The sequence below is a fragment of the Cynoglossus semilaevis genome, chromosome 6 (assembly GCF_000523025.1).
Source record: "Cynoglossus semilaevis isolate Cse_v1.0 chromosome 6, Cse_v1.0, whole genome shotgun sequence".
NCBI classification, from domain to species: domain Eukaryota; kingdom Metazoa; phylum Chordata; class Actinopteri; order Pleuronectiformes; family Cynoglossidae; genus Cynoglossus; species Cynoglossus semilaevis.
This window is the reverse complement of record NC_024312.1, coordinates 1362031-1384767: the sequence shown is the minus strand read 5'-3', so window position 1 is coordinate 1384767 and position 22737 is coordinate 1362031. Positions and strand designations below refer to the sequence as shown.

The following is a 22737-nucleotide window of genomic DNA, read 5'->3' as shown; positions in this document are numbered from 1 at the left end:
TGTATATGTATATATATATATATATATAAAGCAGTTCAATAGCCACATTTATTGTATTTCTCTATAATGCAGACAAAAACAAAAAACATTATTTTTATTTTAGACTGTTTTGATTTTATGCCCAAATGCTAGTTTCTGTATCTGAAGTTATCTCGTATAAAACAAAGTATAATCTAATCATTGTCCTACTAGACTGGACCTACATTTTTCTAACTTCAAGTACCAAAAAACACACTTAGACTGTTTCAGTTAATCTTCCAATGCTTATTACAAAATACTTTTCAGGCTAATCTCCTTAAGTAATATTATTTTATGAATACCTTCATTTATGTAAGTTATAACTCTATAAGCTTGAAATTTGAAAGCTTTTGTTGCCAGGTTAATTTTTGTAGCTAAGGGTCCTGCTCTGTATCTGGCTACAGTAACATATAGAAACTTTATTCCAAATTAACTGCTAACTTTATCTGGTAAACTCCTGTCACTGTGACATAACGTTTTGTTTCATCTTGAAGTAATAAAATGATATTTAAATGCATGTTCTGCTCTTTTTGTAGCTATTAACCTTTCTAGCTCAATGTTATGCTTTTACATATTGGTCTAAGTACATTTACTGTGAATCTGTACTGCAAGTAATGACCAGCTTTGTGTAGAGCTAAGACTATATCATTATCGTTGGTCTTGGGTTTTGCCAGGCCTTTTCTGATTATCAGATGCAACAAATGACGTCCAATTTTATTGAGCAGTTCGGCTTCAATGATGAAGAGTTTGCTGATCAGGACGATGTTGTGGAGTGAGTACTCATCCTGCATGGCTGTCATTTTCTGTCAAACTCTTTATTGAGGGAGGAAGGCACCTCAAACATCTAAAGGACTTTAAAACGTTTTGGTGATTTGTTGTATTAAAGTTAATTTTCTCTGATCTCACTAAAATAAGATGGATTGCTCATTTCAGTTTTGGTTACAAAACCTGAATGGCCACCCAATGGCATACATTTGATTATTCCAAAGCTACAACAATGTCTCCAAAACTGTTTCTTTTTTATGTTTCCGTGTGCTGTTCCTTTTGCTGTAAATAATAGCAGCATTTTTTGGTCTTTAAATTTTGGTTGTGGGTTTTTGAAGGTTATTTTCTTTCAGTGATTTTTAGATTTGTGGTTTGTGGGCAAAGCTTTTACCTTTTGATGAGAGATTGGCCTTAAAATCATTACACAGAGAGGTTACATAATTTAAGATGTTCAGGTTGTGTGTGAGTTTTCTGTTTTCCAGCTACTCTTTCATTTTAATAAATCTGTCAACATCAAGATGATTGTGTGATGTGATTAACACAGATCCATAAATAAAACTACCAATGCAACGAGTTAAGGGAGGGGATGGATGTCGTCTTTTTCTTACTTCTTCTTGCTTAACTCTATCTCGATCTATGTCTGTTACTATTACATTAGGACATTTCTTTTAATCCTGTCAAAAGAAGCCACAGCAAACGGGCCATGGCTCTCAACCACACCTCATTGTTTTAGTCTCTCGCCCTAAGTTACACAAATCTAACAAAAGAAACCATTCGACAGAAGTAACAATTAGCATCATCATATATGCATTTCTATTAATTTTGTATCTATTGATTTTCTGTAGCAATCAATTTTGAATGAATGTATGTGTGTTGTTACCATGAAACTTGGTAGACACTAATGATGCAACTGCATACCAGCCATTGTGCTACCATTAAGAATAGACACAGGACAACTGAGCTGTTATGTTGTTGCTCTGATTGCATTTCACAAACTAAAATGTGTTTGTTTTGCCCTTCACTCATCTTTTAACCAATTAAACATGACTGAGATAAGTCTGCCAAGATACCAAAAAATGGAAGGAAAATAAATGCTTTCACATTGACATTAATATCTATCTATCTAGCTCTCTCTCTCTCAAGAACATGTTGCCTTCATTAGATGGTCACAACGTCTGGAACAATTATGGTTAAACTTTGCAGTTCTAATTGTTCCTGCATTTACACATGTCCAAAAAAACACAGAAATGATTGAAGTGCTGTTTAATATTACCAACTGAACATGAGAGATGTGTGTCAATTTAGAGTCTGTTATACAGTATGTGGATGTCTAATGACCTTAACTGAACTAATCTTTGTTCTCTTTAACATTGCAGTATTCCATTTGATAGAATATCAGACATCAATTTTTCTCTGAATACAAATGAAAGTGTAAGTACACTAATTGTTTATCTTCATTTGTATACCATCACAACACAGTGTATTTTTTATGTCAAGTTTTGTATTGCATGTCCACGACTCGTTAAAATACATCACAGCCCTAATTTGTTGCTCCTGTTGGTGGAATGTCACCTACAGTGACATTCCACTGCTAATAAATGTGTTGGAGTTGACTCTTCAGAAAGCACATGTCCTATATGTGTTTCCACAGGCAAACATAGCTTTGTTTGAGGCACGATGCAAAGAGAAAATCCAGCAGTTTGAAGATGCTGGTTCAGACGAGGAGGACATCTGGGATGAGAAAGATGTCACTTTTGCACCAGAGGCACAGAGACGCCCCAGGTAGGCTGAACAAACCTACTAATGGGAACATTTTAATATATTAAATTCTTCAAGGCCATTATAACTAAATAGCTCCTGATGTTCTGATGTCAGGAGTTCAGGGAGCACCGACAGCGAAGAGAGCACAGACTCAGAAGAGGAAGATGGGAAAAGAGATCCGTTTGAAGCTTCTAATCCCAGCACAGATGACAGAATGGAGGTTGATACAGGTCGGACTCTCTGTGTTTGTCATTCTCTTTGCTGATAACTGCAACTGCCATTCTCTGAATAACACATTTCATCCTGACAAATAAACTCTCTATAGTTATTATAACCAGTAAATTTTATTTCTCATTTAATGTGTTCAATTAAATTATAAATGTTTGCTTAAAATCTTCCTGGTGTGATTCCTATACCTTTATTTTGTTACTGTTTTCAGGCCCAGTGTGGACAGCCAACTTTGATGATATTCCCATGGAAACGGGTACATCCTCAGCTCCACCCTCCAGCCCCAACAATCCGGTTACCTCGCCTACTTTGTCCTCCTCGTCCTCCACAACAGAAGTCCTGCCTGATACGGCATGGAGCAACCCCTCTGCAGGATCCAACAATGCTGAAACAGGCTGGGCAGATTTCTCCAACTTTACCCCCGTCAGGTGGAACAGATTCTTAAATTAAAAAAAATCAAACAATGCTTTTCTTGCACTAGCAGATCAGAATGTGTGATTTTTGGAAAATGATGTGTTCCAGCCCTAAAGACCCGCTGAGGTGCAACTCTCCTGTTGAAATGGAGACTAGTATAGAGACCATGGACCCGCTGGGGGTCAACGCACCAATGCAGCCTGAACGTGAGTACAACTGCATGTACACAAGTGTGAACTGTATACTACACTATAATCTTGAGGTTCAGTCAAAGTTATTTCTGAATAGACATAAATACATATAAAGGAGCGGGTTCTTTGTGAAGAGCTGCATGTTAATTATAATTAATAACAGTTATAATATATATAATTAATAAATGGTTGACTTGGTGGTAACTGACCTTGATTTCAAGCATCAAGCATGTGACCTCTCTGTTGCCTTTATCAACATCCTCAGAGTGTGATGGCTGGTTGGGAAACAGTGTAGCCGCTCCTCCTTCAAACTCCCTTAAAGACTGTGGAAGATCCAAAGCAGAGGAGGAAACTTCCTGCTGCGAGCAGCGCAGCATCACAGAGACCGTCATCAACGGCTCCATGAAAGAAACCGTCAGTCTCACTGTTGACGCCAAGACTGAGACAGCCGTCTTCAAGAGGTTCGCTTAACTTGTCTGCACACAAAAACATTACATAGCTGGACTTAATGATTTATTTAAACTACAATCAGCTCCAGTGGCCAGTACCTGTTTTAGTTGTTCTACAAACTCAATAATAGTGGTTTTAGGGTCCACACTGGATATGCTGAAAAGCTTATTTTCTTATTCCAGCTTGGTTTGCAATAGAAATGTATACATCTTAAAGTAAACCGGTGTATGCTACAAAAATACTGTTCACAACATGGTGCAACAACGTTTCAGTTTTACAAGATGGGATGACTTGATCCCTGACGTTTGAAATGTTTTTCCTTTCCTGAACCTGCAGCTTTAGAAGTCAGTCGTCCTCTGTCCCTCTGTCCTTTTTGTTTGATATTGCAATTATACTGTGTGTCTGTGTCTGTAAATAACAACTGTCTGATAAACTGAGCGACACTTACAACCTGAGCTTCCCCTCTCTCTCTTGCTGTGCGTTGTGGGTGTGGTCTTCTTCAGAGTGTTGAAATCTTATCGGTATGTACAGCCAATTAGAGATCAGCCTGCAGCCGTGATGTAGTCTTGTTGTCACGTCAACCACCAACTTTTCTTTCCCAATTTCAAACTTCTTGGTTCCAGCTCCTTGTTTGTTTAATTCATTATCTCCATTCTGCATGTTTTTCTTACCAAAGGTGTCATCAAAGTGCAGTAGCTCCAATTAAGGATGACTTACCAGGTCAAACAAAATTAACACAGGGCTACTTAAGGAATTGAGTTGTTTATTAGTAGTTGATCTATTAATAGATATTAGTTTTCTAAATTTTTATTGGACCCTTTGCTGCCATTAACCATCTTTATGGCTAAAGTCCTTCTCTTAGCCATGGTTTTGATCTTTAAAAAAAAAAACGGTGAGAAAATCAGTTCAACCGATTCTTCAGAGAGAGGAGCTGTCTATCACAATCATTATCACTGCATAACCTGTTACTAGCAAATGGAGGTGGTGCAGTGAGCTGTAGACCTTTCACTCTAGCACCAGGAGTGTCTGGATTAGTATTCCAGTCAACGGACATCAAAGTATTTAATTTACTAGTTCTGTTCAGTACAATTCAGCAAACTAATTGACCAACCAAAATGTGGTTGTAAAAATCTAGGAAGCGTGGCAAAAGATAATTTGATTATTATAAGCACAACATATTCTGTATACCTTTACTCAGTATACATTTATATAACAATCCAGTTAAACCCCTGTGTTGTAATTTCCTCAAATTAAATGTATATTTTGTGTAGTTATTGTTTTATTTGAACAAGGTCAATTGGCCTAAATTCCAACATTTTGTTTGTTGTAATGGGGTATGACTGGAGTTGTAATTAAATGTAACACAGAATTGATTGAGAATTATACTATGTATTTGAATTTACAGTTTGAACAAGGTGACATTTTATTCAGAGAGGACCAAAGGTTTTACATTCACGGGGATATCATGAAAGTGAATTTAGACAAATTACTTTGAAGCATGATTTGATTGTATAGACGCTATTGTTTTTGGTCAAGAAAGATGTTTTCCTTAAATACAGTCGTTGGTGGTCTGCAATATGGTAAATGTATTTTACTTATCCTGCAGAATGACAAATAACTGTTATGTACCATGTTGACAGAATGTATGTCTATGGTTGTTTTGCTTTGATTGAGGCCTCATCAAGATCATTGGTGGTTCTCTGAGACAAGGCAAGACTGATGGCTGGCGAAAAATTGATTTTGGTGTAATCAGTGTCCGGGTGACCTTGTAGGCCCGCATAGTGTTTGCTGGCTCTGTAGCTCTGACAACATCAACAAAAACGTTCTACTTTCTCCATTTGCTGTACATTTTGACACTGTCCACTGAACTCCCCATTTCTACACCTTCATCATTTGTTTTACTGTGTGCTCTGTTAGTCAGTTCAGCATGCATCACTGTTCACATCTCACTGTGTTCTGTGTTTCTATGGCCAATGTGTGATCAGTATGACACTCTTCTTGTTGTTACTGCATTAACATGTATCTTTGTTTTATGTGTGTGTGTTCCAGTGATGAAGAGAAGAGCACAGCTTCAGAGAAATACTCAGTGACAGAGTGTGTGGAGTTGGAGCGAACAGGCATCAACAGCTCAGCAGCTGCCTGCTGCCCCAAACCAGGGTCAGACATTTACCCAATACAACACGAGATGATTTTGTCTGATTTTTTTTTTTTTTTTTTCGTTTGTTTAATTTTGTGTGTGTGTGTGTGTAAACAGTGAAAAATGTCGGTCCGCTGCGGAGCTTCCCAATGGTCCTTTAGAAGACATGTCAGCCGTAGAGGAAGTCAAGTAAGTCTGCCCCTGCTTACAATTATTAGTGAGTTCATTTGGGCACATTTTAAAAATTTTGTTCAATTCTGTCTACATTTAATACTGTTAGAACTTAACGGCATTCATTAATTTGTGAATTTGTGGCTGACTTGTGTTGTACGAGCCTCACTGAGTGGAGGGCAGTGAGTTAGTCTACAGGTGACTGACACAATTGTCAAATGGATTGGAATGCACTGTAGACTGCTTTGAAAAAAACCATGATCCACTAAACCACCATCAAGATCCACAGTAATACCTGAAATCCACCAACACTATTATCTACTGTTGCAAAGCTTAAAGCTCTTTCAATTTTCCTGAATCAAAAAAGAAAGGGTTCCACATGAGGGCTAGTTATTTTTACTGGCTGTGATGTGATGATATAACTGTGGTGCTTTAAGCAGCAGCAGCAGTTCTTAACCCTGGACTGAGTAAGTTCCACTGCTGCATGCCAAATATTAATATTAGCCACAGGGGCTCAAAATAGCTGTGGGTGAGTGGAAATGTGACATGATTTAATTATTTTAAAATACATATCTTTATTTCCTTCTGTTTCCTAGAAACTCTGCCAGAGAAAAAATAACATGTCCAACTGTCTGCGTGTCTTTTTCCAGACTGGACCAGAGTTCTGTGTCCTCAGAGCCAGCTGTGAATAGGCCGGCGTGAGGGTCGCATGAAGTCAGCCAAAGGCCGGCCTGTTCTGCCACGCAGAGCTCTCCTCCTGGCTCTCCAGCAGAGGTCACTGTTCAGAGCTCTACCAATCACAACGCCCCCTCCAGGACCAGCAATACTCCCATCAGCTCATCACTGACAGTCCCACAGACAGGTGTACAGACACAGGATGAACTGAAATGCAAAACCAGAGACCTACTTAAATGGATACTATTTTTTCTCCCTCTCCTGCATTTGTTTATATACTATTGTTCTTATGAGGTGATGTGCGACTGAAGTCTTGCCACTCAAAATTAAATAGTAATGTTGCTATAGTTAAAGAAATGATTGTATGAATAAAATATTTTATAAAAAGAAAAATGAATACAGAAAAGTAAGAATGAATTACCACGGAAGAAGGAATTGCTGATGGCTGACCACTGAAGGCACGTTTCTACTGCAGAGAATCAGAGACATCAGAGTTGGTTTTCACTAAATGTGACATCATCTGTGACTCTCAACTATTGGGGCAAATGAAATACTGTATTAGTATTAGAAGGTAAAGGGTTAAGTTTTAATCATGGATTTTTACAAAGTAGCTTTGAATGACCATGATACCTCCATGTAGGTGTGAAATCTCAGTGGAAACGTGTTTACTAGTGGGATAGCGTTTCTTTACACCATAACCTCAATTTTTCTCTTATTCCTTTTCCATCGTTAGTTTAAGTCTCTGAGCAGAACAGCTCCTTTAAATTTAAACACATTCTCTAATGTTGCAGGTTTTTTTGTACATGTTTTTGATTCCTCTACATTGACAAGCATTTTTGGTAGATATTTTTTAATTTATTATTGAAGTACAATTACATTTTGTAACTTGAGCCACACCTACACTCTGCGTCTTTAGACAAGCTGCGTTGATGTTAATTGCGTTCCTAGCTTGAAGTCTTCGGAAGATGTATACAGGCACATCTAGGAAGCTAATTGGAGAAAAGTGTTGTTAATTACAAACTAAAGACAAGACCAATTAAAGGCCATTTAAAGGTTTCTGTCTACACTGCAGAGGTCAGTGTGTCGTGAATGTCGTCATTGGACCACGTCCATCATGGTTAAACTCTTACCATGTGCAACACATTTTGTATAGTATTATATTGGTGCCTACTTTAGGTAGGACCACTACCACATGGAAATAAAGTAAAAGGTAAAATCTGGTGGGAATGCTTGAAATACTAGACTAACAAGATACTGCAAATATTTGGACTATATTGACATGATGGCACGGCAGTCGCTGCAGAATATTAGGGTGGAAATTCATTAAAACATTCTCTTGTTTGGTTATAGATTGCCTTTATTTGTATTTTCCTGAAATTATACATACTCTGTGTTGTTGCTCTGAAATTAGAGATACAAATAAGCAGGTAGTACCTTTTAGGTTCCAGCACTTAGGAATGGGTCTAAGGAATAAGGCCATATTTAAAAAAAGAATAATAATAATCTGATGTCAGCTCTTTCTTACAATTACATAAAAATTGTGTTAACTTTATTGGACGTGTATGTAGGTTTCCCCGCCATCCAGGTCATCTCACCCGAAGCAATTGACTTTTAACACGGAAATAAAGAAGCCTCTCGAGTGGTTTTCGTCTTCAAGAAAACAAGACGATCCGGGTGCTTTCCACTGTTGCTTTTTCCGAACTTATTGTGTGACCTTGAACGTAAGAAACCAAAAAATACAATTTTTAACGCTAGTTAATTAATTTTTTGTTTGTTTGTTTGTTTTGTACACGTAAAAATATCATGTCCACACCGTATATCTAAAGAAGCTTAGCCGCCCACATTCCTGAAAGACAAAACAGCGGGTTAGTGTGAATATTTATTGCGGTGTGATGACGTCAGAGCAGTAGTTGTTGACAGTCAGTGTTAAAGATGGCGTGTCAGCGAAGTCTTGGGCAGATCTGACTTACTGGTTTTCTTGGTTTTATCTACTCTCGTCGTTTCTATGAGTTATGCAGGACAGATACAGTGAAATTGGCTTCGTCCAGCAAATCCTCGGACTAAATTTGGTGCCAAGAAAAAACGGCACGCAGAGAGGAAACGACACATCTCTGAGTGACTTCTCCGGTGAGCTAATGTTGAGCTAAGTGTAGCTAATGGGCTTAGTGTTACGTGGGAACAGCGGTTATAAACTGAGGTGCACTTTATTTATATATTTACTCAAATGTATTTAAATCAACCCACTAATACTGAAATGCGTCACTCATTCACTCGTTTATGTAACTTTGATGAATTCGTAAATCTGGCTAACTTCCGGTCTTAGCAGAGTTGGAGGATAAAGATAATGCAGTAAATATAGTTCCAGACCAACCTTCTTCCAGACGTAAACATTATTGCGTACCTCTACTGTATCGCATCACTAAACCCTAATGCAAAGATTTCCATGTGTTCTACAGGGAATATAATCCCACGTATAGAACTTGTTTCGATGTGGCTCCTAGAACTCTGAGAGTAATATTTCTTATACGACTATATGTTTTCGTAGAAATGTGGTACGGGGTGTTCCTGTGGGCTGCAGTCTCTTCTCTGGTTTTCCACCTGCCTGCTGCCCTTCTCTCGCTCTCTACGTTGCGTCAACACAAGGTGGCGCGCTTCATGCCTCTCGCCATTCTGCTCATGGGCATCATGGGACCAGTGTGTGGGGGCGTCCTCACTAGTAAGTAAACCCAAATAATAAGCTATTGATGTCTGCACAAAAAATAATAAGTTATTTCGCAAACCAGGCACATTTGGCCAATGAAGAGTGGGTTTTAACCATTCTAATTGGAATTGTTTGTCTTTGTGTATTTATGTGTTATCTTTCTCATGCTCTTTAGGTGCAGCCATAGCTGGAGTCTACAAGGCTGCAGGAAAGACTATGATATCATTGGAGGCGCTGGTCTTTGGGGTTGGACAGTCCTTTTGTGTCCTCCTCATCTCCTTCCTCAGAGTCCTGGCCACTCTTTAGCAGTGACTGGACTTAAGTGACACCTTGTCTTCACTGGACGACACTTTAACTCAGATCCTGGGACATATGGGAGTTAGTTGTGGATCATGATTTTATTTCCTTCCATAGAGAATGACCTGCTGTGGGTTAACGCTGTGTGTGCGCTCTACATGACTGAATCTTTGGCCTAACTCTGGAAGTGTGCTTGTGAAGTTGACATCCAAAGATTAACAAACACTACAAAACCTGTCTCTAAATAGTTTGAACCACTACAATAACACAGTCTGTGTCGTGTGTTGCTAATATCAACAAAGTAGAAGTGTATTCTCGCCCTCTGTGCACACACACTTTCACTACTCCTACAGTTGTTTTACAATATTGAATATAATTCAGTGCTGCTAATTTTAAAAAACAATGATATTGTTGGTTCTCTCCTGTGTGTGTTTATCCTTCATGGTTTGAAAACTAAAATTCTCAGGACCAGTTGTCTTCACAGGGACCAGATCCAGGTAAAATTAATGGTTCTTGCCCAGCTTTTGTGTGTGTGTGTGACTGACAGCTGTGATGTGTGTGACAGATTTTAGACTTGAGCCGTTTGTTCGTATTTACCAGCCCCACTGTCAGGTTAGTAAAGAGTGAGTGTCTGTGTCTCAGGGAAGTTCTTGGTGGAAGAAAAAATACTATATTTTAACAGGTCTCAGTCCTGACTGTGGCCGACATTGTTCACTCACTGACAGTGCTTTGTTGACGTGAGACTCTTTCTATGCAACATGCTTCTGAAGCTTCCTCCTGATGCCTTACTGTCCATTCTGATGAGCTTTGCTTCATCGTTGTTGGATCCATTCCTTATCAACCTATGATTTGTTTTCCAAGATCCAAACGATCAAGCACCACTGACCTGCAGAGAAGCGCTTCCTGTTTCTCTGCTCTTCCTTTATCTTATTCAATCGTCTGGAGTGAAAAGATCATCAGCGGGAACCAAGATTTCGGCAAAATTCCAACAAAATGTTGTTTTCCCCATAAATTGTAGTGTAAATTATTGAAGTGCAGTTATTTGATTTATTCTTCCCAGGTTTTCGATAAATTTCATTGTTTCTGACCAAATACAAGAAACTGTCTTGTGAAAAGTTGTTGTTCATTCATTTTTCCTTCACACAACACAGATCAGATCATAAGTCGAGTAGGTAAAATGAACATGGTTCTCTCAGGTTCTGACTGGGTCTGGTTTCATCAAATGTGAATTCCTCTATTGGTGACTGAGAAACAAATACATGTGCAGTGGACCACATGTTACTTGTAAAAAGTGCAACATTTGACCCCTGGTCCTTATTTTTGACATGTCTAATGATATACTGAGGCCAGTTTTTGAAATATTGAACATGTATTTATTAATGGCAGGTTACAGATTGTAGAAACAGGTTGATCCCCTCAGCTGAGGAACACTGGGACTCTCCATTCTCTACTTCTTCTGCTTGTAGTCTTCCAAGTGGGCCATTATCCAGCCAGATGGAGCAAGGATGGCCACAAACATGGTCGCCAAAGCAATAGCATGTTCCTGTGGGACACACACAGACACACACACACATTTTAAGTGTTTGTGATTACTTCAGACAATAGACAGTGTAGTTTGTAACCCTAATCTTAATCTGGAAACTTAAATACCCCCTTATTGGGACCTGCCCACATGTCTACATAGGCCACACAAGAATAGGATAAGCGGCACAGATGTATACATGAGGAAATGTAAAATAAAATAAAAAAAGTCAAATCAAAACTTAAACTACATTTGAACCAAACTGGATTTCAGTCTATAGTCAAGACTGAATCAAAATGTTCCCCTGGAATTCTCCAAAGGAGGAATTCTTTGATGACAACAGTTCCTGCAGATGAGTTAAGACTCAAATGGATACATGAAGAAACTTTTTTAAAAATTCTTCTATTTTTAATACAATTTTCTAACTTATCCTTAGGCTGAACATTAAAATGATCCTTCACTGGTTGGGTTTGGTTGCAGTTGAGGTTGTGGATATCAGACATCACTACATAACACTAAGGTACATCAGTGTAGGGCACTGAAGATCTTCATTCTGGTCTTTCTTAATTAGGAGCCAATCCTAATTGACGTAATCAATGGAAAACCCAGTGTTTATTGCCCTTCTACTCTTTTACTTTATTTTTCTTTATTTTATAAACAGGATTGGACAAAAATGGAATAATGTTTTATTGAAAATTATACCTGGTATTTATGATTTATGAATATAGGAAATCAAAACAACTGTTATCATTGAATGACATTAACTGTAGATGTGTACCAGGTTAAACTGTGACACAAATATCAAAGAAACAGAAGAAAAACGCTCTAAGATTTCTAACCTGGGGCTGAACTCTGTTATGAAAAGAGTTTGAAATTCTACCTTCATAATGGAGGACACAATAATAAATACATATTCAGGATTAACACACATTAAGCCTGATGACCAGATGTTAGCAGCAGACATTTTTGTTCAGGATGTGTTTTTTATGGGGTTTTTTTCACACAAATCCAAAAAACGGTGAATATAAATTTGTGATTCATAATAAAATCCCAAATGCTGTGTGTGTAATCTCCATGTCTGACCTTGGTCTGGCCCAGGGTCACAGATTTGACATACGTCACATGAAACCAACAGTTGGACCATAAAGTTAGGCTGTTCTTCCTCTTTCCTGTGACACCGTGAGGTCGACGTCACATGCACATTGTCTTCTATAACTTTCTATTTCTGTAACTGAGGTGTACGTGTTGGAAATGGGTCGAATAATGGCGTGACGATGACGCACTTATCAACAGACTTTATGATATCAGCCTTTCTTCTTGACGCACTGTTGATATTAACAGTCAACTCAGTGCCACAGTAAAATAAATTATATTCAAAGACAATACATTAAAATAACGTATAAGGCACTTATATATATAGAAATATAAAAAAATAACTTTTCAAAACAGGTGCAGAGCCTGAGAGAATGTGCTGTGAAGTTTGGCTGCGGTGCGCAGTAGCTGCGTCACGCTGAGGCTGATGGAGGTGGACATGGACACGCTGTGAGAGCCACATGGACGTGGACACCGTCATCTTTTTCGTGTGTCTTTAGGACTCACCCCTGTGCTGATGGTCTCTTTAGCAGGTTTGGAGACAATATTTCTCGCCGCGGACATGAGCGGAATCTTCAACGCGCCGCGGAACAGACTGGAGGCGGCGGTGGACAGAGACATTTCTGCTGCTGTGAGGACAGGAGCTGAGGACAGAGACAGAAGGAGACGCAGTCTCACGCACAGCACTACGTTTCTCCAATATTTCTATGCTCACCTTTCACTCTGCGTATGTACGTGCAGATAGGCGCGGATCGTGCGTGTTTATGTGCGTTGGTGAGCGTGCATGTGACGTCGACCGCCGTCTGAGTCCCTATCTAATTGGCTAAATCTCTTGGGAGGTAAATGACACCGTGACCTGAACCGTGTCCTCGTGTGAACCTGCTGTGAACGCGCGTTTCTTCGCAGCAACTGTTGCAGCACAGACAGTTTTACACTTGACATCAGAACATGATCTAAGAAATACTAACTTTAATTTAACTAAACAAAAGAGAGGCAAAGATCAAAAGTTTGACCTTGAACTGAACTGAAAAGACTTAATTTTATAATCACTGGATATTTTATTTCAACTTGGTTTTGTTATGCAGACTTATTAAAGCCATATTCTTTTCAAAGTTGAGTTCTTTTAAAAGTTGAGTGCAAAGGAACCCATTTTCATGTAGTACCTCATTCCAGTACTCAAGCACTTTATCTGGAAGGTTTTTGAACTGAAGAAAGAACCCGTGACTAGGAGTAATTAGTGGAAATTGTTTCATAATAACCTATTATGAGAGTAAAGTGCGCTTTACTTTTTATATATACTGTCAACTGAATAGAAATGGAATTGGCAAAAATTGGTATCTCAAAGTCACACTTAATCAACCGAAAGTTGAAGTTGCTTTTGGCCAAAGATCAGTCGGAAAAAGAAGTTATTTAAACCATATGACATGATTGATTGTTAAAATACAATAACTGTCTCTTGGTGTCAGCTCTGACAAAAAAATTAAAATCTTAGAACTATTCTTAGAACTATTCCACATTACAACAAAAAACGAAATGTTCTTAATAACTTTCTACAAGAAATGTTGTGTTCAGAATAAACCGAGATGAATGAAATATGACAGAGAGAGAGAGTACGACAGGGTGACTAAAATGTATCAAGTTTCTTCAGGGTGTCCAGACGTAATTAAGCATTACTTCTGTAAAACCGGTAGAGGGCAGAAAGACACCCTGAATGGTTTGACTGTGCAGTAATGTAGGTAAAGAAGAAGAACCAAAGGCAGCGGTGTCGTTCAGTGAAGGTAGTTGAACAGGGAAGAGTTTGAATGAGTGACTGCGCTAGTTGTGTTCACCGCAAGAAAACCACATTTCCGGTAAGTTCGCTGTGTCCCGTTAAGTGTCGTATCTGAAATTACAGTCTGAGCTGCTACGTAGCAGCGTCGTGCCACATGTTAAGAAGAGCTGTTAGCATTAGCTGTATTAACATTATGGGTGCTTTCTCTGTCAAAATTGCTCTGTTTTTATATCATTTTAAATAAACGTGGTTTACATCCCCTATAAATGTCTGACATCTTACCTCTCATCTAACATATCAACAGATTACTCACACATTTGACTTTTACTGGAGTGCTAATTGTTTATTAGCTTGCTAACTGTTTACTGGTTGACAATGCAGAGGTAATTTAAGTTTTAAAAAATAAAACGTACTTCACATTCAGTTAATTTAAATGTATTTGCTACATTTTGCGTCGTTCTACTACATTGTTTGACTACGGCCTTTGGTTGACCTTGTCCTTTTTAAACTTGTCAAAAGTTTGTTGTTTTCCAGCATCTGTGGAGCAACTGTGTTTTATAATTAGTTTAAGTTAACGTGGGCGTCAATGTTTTTTCTATGATGATTTTTTTGTCTAGTTTTTATAACATGTACTGTTTTAAACGGCGCTTTTTTAAAGGATTGACATCATTTACTGTCCCTTGACTTCTACCACGCCTCTCCACGTCGGTATCTTTTCTAAGGTGACTTTTGAACACTTCCTGTTGACTTTAAGGGCAGCTTCACTCTTCGTCCGCACTTCGTCAACACTTGCACCACTCCAATGTAATCAAAACTGGTTTTGCAGTACATTTAATTTCACCTTGGTTTCAATGTACTTTTACAAATAACAACAAATCAAAATGGTGATAAAACTTTTCCTGTTGCTCAACTCTCAAATGTGGCCCCAAGTTTTGTTTGACAAAAATGATCCAGTTATTTTTATTTATTGTTTCCAACGCTGATAATCAGAGTTGTTTCATTGTTTTCAAACCACATGAGCTCAATTTATATTCAAACTGCTAACATTGTTGATCTACTTAAATAAACCACCCATGAAGGCAGTTAGACAGTCAACTGCAGTAGGACTTTTAAGTATTTGAAGTATCAGGCCTCGTACTAATACTGGGTTTAGTATCTTGAAGCTCCAGATGTATCTGATATAGATATAATATCCAATGACCTTTAGATATTGGGGCTGAGTGCAGTCTGATAGCATCAGTTCACAGTGGAAAGGCTTCAAACCATTTCGGTTTCATTGCTTCAGTTTACAAAAATCTCTTTACGAAAAGTGTTTTTGTCTGTATCTAACAGACAACAGTTGTTTTGTTTAGGTGAATTTTGTACTTTCAGGAAATCTTCAAACCATTTATAATCTTCTCTTTGAGTTTTGTTGTTGCTTAATATCTTTTAATAGTCAGAAATGACAAAAGGAGAATTTATTTTTAATTTACTTTATTTTATTTTTTTTATACATTTTACAAATTTATTAAAAGCCTTTTATTTCAGGCCAGATCTGTTGAACAGGGCTGCTGGTTGACATGTGCTGAAGTTGTTGTTAATGTCTGTTGTAGGTCCAGAGGAGCGGCTTCTGTTTTTACTCTCCGCTGGATCTATGATCTCCTTCCCACCTCCGCCCTTATATGACAGACCGTGTCTGTGGAGTGTATGCATGTATATGTACATCCAGTAGCCTAATGTGTATATGTGTGTGGGTGTGTGTGACTCCTAGGTAGTGCACGTGAATGTGTTTGTGCGTCTGTATTATTCCCTCCCTGTCCACCATGTCCCAGTGTTCCTGGAGATTCCACCTGAATCCATTCCTTGGTTTTCTGCTCCTCTTCCTGCTGCTGCTCCTCACTGACTCCTCCTTCTCCTCCTCCTCCATTCCACCTGACCCAGGCCATGTTCGAACCAACTCGCCCATCTTCACAACACCAGTCAACTGCACCACTGACTGTAAGTAATGTGAGCTGGGAACAAGACGTAAGAAATCTGCAGTATATCTGAAAACATACAATGTCCAAGTACATCAGCTGTGAGTGACACAGATGATACAGCAAAAAAAATCACTTTTTTTTTTACTTTATGTATCCATTACAATGAATGAAGAATGCATTCAAATGTAGGGTTTTTTTTTCATGATAATGAGGTTGAAAACCGTTACATTAGGAGCAGCCGCTCCACATGACTATGACAGATAATAATGAGCTGTGTTTTTTGCACCTCCCACAGAACAGCACAGGTGGAGAATCTCCTTTATTTAGTGATTCAGATAAAAATGTCCTAAACATTTTAGTTAAGGTAATAAACAAAATCCTCTTGAATTTCCTTCTTAACCCTAAAAAAGCTGCGATTTCTCTTCATTGTTTTGAATATTAGAAAAAGTTGAGGTCGTCTGTGATTCCTCAGCTCATTTCACTTGTCTGGTGTTTATCCTGAGTCAACAGTTTATTCGATTCTGTTATTGTGTAACCCCTGATGAATATTAGAACAGACTTTTTTCTTCTCTTTCAAACGGAGAATTCGCAGCCCGTTTCACTCAGCGACTCTCGGTTACTACCACAAGATGGCGCTAAAGTTTAACAAAAAAATCCTGCCCGGTCACTGCAGCAAGTTCTTTGCTGGGAGGCATCGAAGCTAGCTGACTTTAATAAATTTGTTTTCTTCCCTCCTGTTTCATCCCAGAGCTTCACATCTGACTTCTGTTACCAAGAGCAGACTTTTATCCCAGAATAAATAATCTGTCTGTGTTTAGATTTCCAAACTTCTCATCCACTAATCTGATCTGAGCAAACAATGTTGAAAGAGAGTGTTCTGGTTTCTGTCGGCTCGCTCCAGGTAGATCATTAAGTTTGGTGATCATTAACAGGAAATGTTTAAAAACAGATTGATCTGCACCAAACAAATATTCAAAGGTTCAATCCAAGCGCCATCAGCATAAATGCGATTTCAGCTACTCTAAATGTGGCATGATTTGTGTTAGTGGTTTTTAGGAGCTGCTGATCCACATTTTTTATCTTTACTCACAACCATCTTTGGGGTTTAAAAATGAAAAGAAAAAAAATCCAGTGACTTACAGTTGTCAGAATAAAAATGCTGTGAGGTCAGCGGAGACTTTCCACAGGGTTTTTTTTAACATCTTTCCTTTTCCATTTAACTGCTTAGAGCTCAACCTGCTACTCTGTTGTATTGGCCAGAATTTGCAGCAAAAATGAAAATAGGCGTCAAAGTTTGGTTAGTAACTCCTTTACATCAAACTATACCCCAGTAACTTCTCATCTTTGTGATCTGCTGTGCCTTTCTCTCAGAGATTGTCACCCCTCATTTCTTGTTACCTCCACCTATTCAGCCTCACTGCACACCGGAATCATTCTTACACTTAAAAATCAGGTTCAGAGTTTTTTTTAATATACTGTATATATGTAGACAAATGTTCACATCAGATCAGAAACAGTTCTTTCTTCAGGTCACATCTGTTGAGCGTTTGTTGTTTTCTGACCATAAAGCAGCAAACCCGTTTCCAGCAAAGTAGTATTGATTCAAAAGACGGCTGCTCATGCTAGCACTGATCACAAACAAATGTTTGCTGTTTATTTTTCAGTCGAGTCATTGATGGACTTTGTTGTTCCTCAGGTAATAATACTGGTGTCGTTAAAACGTCAACAGAGTCTAAAGATGTGCAGACCACACCTCAACAGAACTCTTTGTCCCCCACCCCAGACACTAACAACACTGGTCAAGTCTCCAGTCAGGTCAGTGACCAGTCGTTGTCCAACACCAGCAACCTGAAATTAGACGGCAATGCAGTAGCAGTTGTACCTGCACTCAACCAATCAGCACAGGCAAACCAGTCGTCCAAGAACTATTCCACAGTAATGCCTTCGAAGGACCCGTACTCCAATGGATCCATTACAAACAGCTCAACAGTTAGCAGTACAACACCAGTGCCTACAACAACAACGACGACGACCACCAAACAAACTCCAAAGGACAAAATGTTACCACCATCAGTGACTCTTACAACAGCAAAAACTACAGCCACATTAACGTCAACATCTACAACAACCACAACAACAACTGCTACAGCCTCACCATCAACCACGACTGAAACGCTGATCACGTCCACAACAGTGACGACAACAACAGCCATGTTGGCTTCGACCACAACTACAACAACACCAGTCCCTACAACAACAATGGCACCTCCAACCTCATTGTCCGGTGCAAACGAATCTGTTGCTAAAACCACAAAAAAGCCATCACTTGGCACCGTGGTCGTCCCCGGTTCCACCACAGGTGACCAGAGAATGGTTACCTCGGGAACAAAAGTCACGGTGGTCAAAGTAGCAGGTGCCGCTCGGAGCAAGCAGCTGGTGGACACCACGTCTTTACTGGTGGTCCTGGTCTTTGGACTTCTCTTCTTTGTGGTCACAGTGGCCTTGTTTCTTAGACAAGCGTACGAGAGCTACAGGAGGAAGGACTACACGCAGGTGGACTACCTGATCAACGGCATGTACACAGACTCTGGAGTCTAAAGGTGGAAGACACTCGTCCGTTTGTTTTCAGATTTAATTTTGCACTCAGAGGTTAGAGAGAGGTCAGATCAGGATCTTCCTTCCTCTGGACCGACTCGATCAGCAGATCACCTCAATGACTGGAGTCACTGTCTCGTATCAGTATCTTCTTCTCTCGCTACTCATCTCAAATGGATGACATTTTGTTTCCTTTTTTCTTTTTTTGAAAAAAAAAAATAGAAAACCTGGGTGGTTCTGCAGTTACCAGAGTAAAGCTCTAGAACGTTCCGGTGGTCCAGCCTAAACTCAGTAGTTTGTTTGGTGACGACTTGTTTGTTTCACATGTCGGTAACAAATATTTAAAACAAGAAAAAAAAACATTGTTCCCCATGAAAAAAGTACAAATTGTTTATGTTCTTGACTTGTTAAACGTTGACACATTTGAACAAATAACATTTAATTTCCCAACTGGCAGAATTAGGTTAAAAAACACCGCAGTACTCTGTTTAGTACTGCGTATACTCACCGACTTTCCTTATATTTCTGTTGGAAAGCAGTGTTTAGCAGTAAACCCTGACCCTAAGAACTGTGTTTAATGTAAAAACACCAACATTGGGGTAGTTCTGTTTGAACTTCCTGGTCAGGAACTGCTGATTAAGAATTGTTCCGACTAATTATTCTTTGTTCTTTAATTTAAATGAAATATAACCGTCTTCTAATAGAACATTTGTTTTTTGCAATATCTTTCCCTGTTAGGGACAAGAAGATGATAGCAATACAGTACAGTGCATTTAATGAGTTCTGGAATATTACTGACTTCACCTTTACCTCAAACCCTGTTAGCATGTCACTGGTCTCCAGCTAGCATGTAGAACCGTGGTCCATTGAGTGAGAAAACAAACTCTGATTAGAAGTTATTTCCAGTGTTTAAGATGGAAAATAGAAATGTGGTTCAAAAAATGGGAACATTGTCTTTGCTGTTCTTTACAATGACTGACTGAGTCACTAATTGGAATGAAAATGGCTTTAAGAAAAAGGTGGAGGTTTTAGCTGAATCATTCTTGTAGCTCTCCAATGAAATGTGATTGCAGTTAGCAGAGAGCCAAGAAAGAAATTAGACTCGACTGGATTTACAGCCTAGAGACCTGGGATAATCAAAAGTAAATAACCGTATAGAGAAATAAAATTTAAAAAAAGCTCAGTTCCACAGACGTTTCTCAGAAAGACATTAGAAACTGACAAAGGAACTGTTGTCAGCTGAAAACAGTGTTTCCACGGCTCTAAATGAAATCTCCTCAGACGTGGTCTGTTGTGTTGAGGCTCATGGTGTAAACAGTGCTGTACTGTCAAAGTGAGACCACCACCTCACCTCAGTCCAGTAAACACTGTGATGGGCTTTGTCGTCGTCTGTCAGTTGCACCTATTTTCTGCCTTGTGCACTTTATGAGCAGCAGAGGTTTGGTTTGTGGCTCTTGTTTACTCAGATGGCAGCTGCTAAACCAGATGATGACATGAAAAAAAAAACACACGTTACTACAGAAACTTGATTCTAACATGGGTCCAATGAATAACGCTGGGCTGCTCTGCTCATTACAATAGCAGCTGTGCATAGTTAGAATAATATGGTTCTGCTGCTGCTTTAAACAGGTTCTTGATAGTTTCATACCTCTATACCCACATGACAAATGACAGTGTTTGTTGTTTCTGTTTTACACATCAGTTGAACAGTTTAAAGGTACAGTCAGATCCTCTGTTTCCTGTAAATAAAATACAATTTATACTTTCCGCATCTGTGAGTTCGCCAAGGCTCTAATGTGGTACGGTTGACGTAAATGGGACACAATAAATGTGGGATCAGGTACACTATGCCTGGAGAACCAGACTGATGTCACGTCAGTGGTCGTCTTAGGAGGTGAATACAATTATTGTGTGGTTTTGCCGAAAAAATCATTAAGGAAAAGTACGTAGGTCTATTTTAAGGTTCCGTGTAAATTTCCATCCTGAAATATAAAACTTTATCTGTAGCTTCTGCGGAATCCCAGCTGAGCCAGGCATTAGTATCAGGAAGCAATACTACTACAGAACGAGTTTCTGTTTTTCAGACACTTTGATATCATATGTTGGTTTGTTTGCTGACAGTAAAGCATCATACAGTCCTCTGGGTGAACATCTGCGTAAACATTGTGCCAAATGAAATTATCAACGCCAGCAGAGGCTGGTTAGTTGTTTCTGTTGAACATAAACTCCATTGTAAGGGTCTGAAGTAGCCTACTTTACCCTCTAGGTGCTAGCTTAAATGCACATGGCAAAAAAAGAGAAAAATTAACATCAGTTTTCTTCATACAAGCCTTTTGATAAACATCTGCGTAAAGAGTGCTTCAAAGAAAAAGAGCCAGGCTAGCAGAGCTGTCTATACAGGACAAATGATGCTGGGCTGAATTTAGTTTTTGTAGAACTTCCAGACCAGTAGTGGGTGCTGTTGGTCTCTATACTTACATTACACTGTCATATAGGCTCTAGCTTATATGCTAACAGCAAAAAATGAGGAAAATTTACATCAGTCGTCTAACTCTTTTTGAGAGGTTTATCATATAATATTTTACCTCTAGGTTTGAATGCATATTTGAACTTTGGGGTAAAAGTGGCAGCGCTGTTTGTCGTTGATCAATTTTTGAAAAGTTTATGTGTACAAGAAAACAAGAGGCTGATCTTTTGGTCTTTGTCAATAACGACCACCGTGTATAGACGCCGACTTCTGCAAAGTAGCACTTATTTATTGAACCCGCTAACCCAGCAAACCGCAGAGGCAGCTTCTGCATGGTTACGCAGTTAAGAAAGAGTTCAGATAAAGTGGAAGCTCCAGATTTACATGAACGTCAGATGTGGTTTTTAGGTGATTCATGTCACGACTTCAGCTCCTGCTTCCACACTGTAATAAAGACAGGGAAACAGTTTCCGTTCACTAATCCAAGTTTAAACAGCAGCCTCATAAGAACACGATGATGATTTTTATTTTTATTTTTTTATCATTTCAAAGAACCACAGACCTGATGCTCAGTTACCAACAGCCCTGCAATAACACCATTAACACTTTTGTTTGTATGAAAAACAGAGGTGCAGAGGTCATAGGTAAACTGTGTGAGAACCAGAAGTGAAAGTGAAACTCATGTTGAACTCAACAGTTTCCTTGATCCTGAAACTGTTATTTTTTATTATTATTGTTTCAGTTGTACTACAGTATGATGGGTATTACTACTTGATGCACGTTATGGGAATGGTGGCCATTACAAATTGTTTTATTTTTATATTTTTCTGCATTGAATGTACTATAAATATGTTGTTTTTTTAATATTTACTTTGTACTTCTGCATTATTTCAATGTTTGTACCATTGATGTACTTTTTCTTTAAATATCTTTTATCTTATTTTTATCTAAATAGCTTTAGTTTCTATCGAAAGCTGAAAGCTCTGTGCAATTAACTGCTTTTTTTGTTCAAACATCTGTCTCATCATTCCTGCAAGAGTGGTGGTTGGTGGAACTTTGTAGAATAACCACTGAAGCACATACGAGTGTTTGATAAACCAATGGAAACGAAAAGCCATTTTCACACACGTTGACTGTTTTGAACGATTTGTCGGTGGAAAAAGAGAGAAACGTGTGGGGATGTGATGTGATGTAGCAAAGTGTGCTGATGTGTTTCAAATCTGTGGATGATTGTCAGACCCAGCAGTCTGTCTGTCTGTCTCTCTCTTGCTGTCTGTCTGTCTCTCTCTCGCTGTCTGTCTGTCTGTCTCTCTCTCTCGCTGTCTCTCTCTCTGTCAGTGCACTGGTGGGTTCATTGGATTATATATTAAACCAGTTTTTTCTGAAATGTGGTATTTGGATCAAAGCCTCATGTGTCCAGACAAGTGTGACTGGTTCCTGGTCACAGACCAGTGGGTTCATCACAGGTTCATGGTTAGAGCAGCAACTAGGACATGTTAAAGCCATGATAACCCAATAGATTTT

The 22737-nt window shown here is 38.8% G+C and overlaps 3 protein-coding genes across 5 annotated transcripts in view; all 3 read left to right on the top strand.

Moving 5' to 3' along the window:
* The window catches only part of ppp6r3 (protein phosphatase 6, regulatory subunit 3), a 17934-nt gene extending 9775 nt beyond the window's left edge, over positions 1 to 8159 (top strand). The window contains 10 exon segments of the mRNA XM_025056458.1: positions 693 to 790; positions 2160 to 2214; positions 2435 to 2565; positions 2659 to 2774; positions 2984 to 3200; positions 3295 to 3392; positions 3643 to 3838; positions 5877 to 5984; positions 6082 to 6153; positions 6786 to 8159. Coding sequence (XP_024912226.1) covers positions 693 to 790; positions 2160 to 2214; positions 2435 to 2565; positions 2659 to 2774; positions 2984 to 3200; positions 3295 to 3392; positions 3643 to 3838; positions 5877 to 5984; positions 6082 to 6153; positions 6786 to 6837 — 1143 coding nt within the window. The 3' untranslated portion in view covers positions 6838 to 8159.
* A 547-nt stretch (positions 8160 to 8706) lies between these two features.
* On the top strand, positions 8707 to 10918 carry tmem170a (transmembrane protein 170A). The gene is made up of 3 exons (XM_008311083.3): positions 8707 to 8937; positions 9356 to 9526; positions 9687 to 10918. The coding sequence occupies exons 1-3, from the start codon at positions 8823 to 8825 to the stop codon at positions 9815 to 9817; spliced, it is 417 nt and encodes a 138-aa protein (XP_008309305.1). The 5' UTR covers positions 8707 to 8822; the 3' UTR covers positions 9818 to 10918.
* Positions 10919 to 12929: 2011 nt separating this feature from the next.
* Positions 12930 to 22605, top strand: c6h11orf24 (chromosome 6 C11orf24 homolog). 3 transcript variants are annotated; one of them, XR_003049926.1, is made up of 4 exons: positions 12930 to 14272; positions 15786 to 16170; positions 17816 to 17847; positions 17935 to 18071. XR_003049926.1 is itself a non-coding variant. In XM_025056462.1 (4 exons), the coding sequence occupies exons 2-4, from the start codon at positions 15827 to 15829 to the stop codon at positions 18747 to 18749; spliced, it is 1032 nt and encodes a 343-aa protein (XP_024912230.1). In that variant the 5' UTR covers positions 12930 to 14272; positions 15786 to 15826; the 3' UTR covers positions 18750 to 22605. The 3 variants fall into 3 exon arrangements, 2 of the variants coding, with proteins under 2 accessions (XP_024912230.1, XP_024912229.1); XM_025056462.1 differs by lacking the exon at positions 17816 to 17847 and having other exon boundaries at positions 15786 to 15877; positions 16005 to 16170; positions 17935 to 22605; XM_025056461.1 differs by lacking the exon at positions 17816 to 17847 and having other exon boundaries at positions 15786 to 15877; positions 16005 to 16170; positions 17848 to 22605.
* Positions 22606 to 22737: the final 132 nt, after the last annotated feature.

Excerpts from the sequence above, each read along its gene's own strand:
- c6h11orf24 (XM_025056461.1), top strand. The coding sequence starts at position 15,827 with ATGATCTCCTTCCCACCTCCGCCCTTATATGACAGACCGTGTCTGTGG. Across the intron at positions 15,878-16,004 it reads ACAGACCGTGTCTGTGGAGT|TGTTCCTGGAGATTCCACCT; the intron begins GTATGCATGTAT and ends ACCATGTCCCAG. Across the intron at positions 16,171-17,847 it reads AGTCAACTGCACCACTGACT|GTAATAATACTGGTGTCGTT; the intron begins GTAAGTAATGTG and ends GTTGTTCCTCAG.
- tmem170a (XM_008311083.3), top strand. The coding sequence starts at position 8,823 with ATGCAGGACAGATACAGTGAAATTGGCTTCGTCCAGCAAATCCTCGGA. Across the intron at positions 8,938-9,355 it reads ATCTCTGAGTGACTTCTCCG|AAATGTGGTACGGGGTGTTC; the intron begins GTGAGCTAATGT and ends ATGTTTTCGTAG. Across the intron at positions 9,527-9,686 it reads GTGTGGGGGCGTCCTCACTA|GTGCAGCCATAGCTGGAGTC; the intron begins GTAAGTAAACCC and ends CATGCTCTTTAG.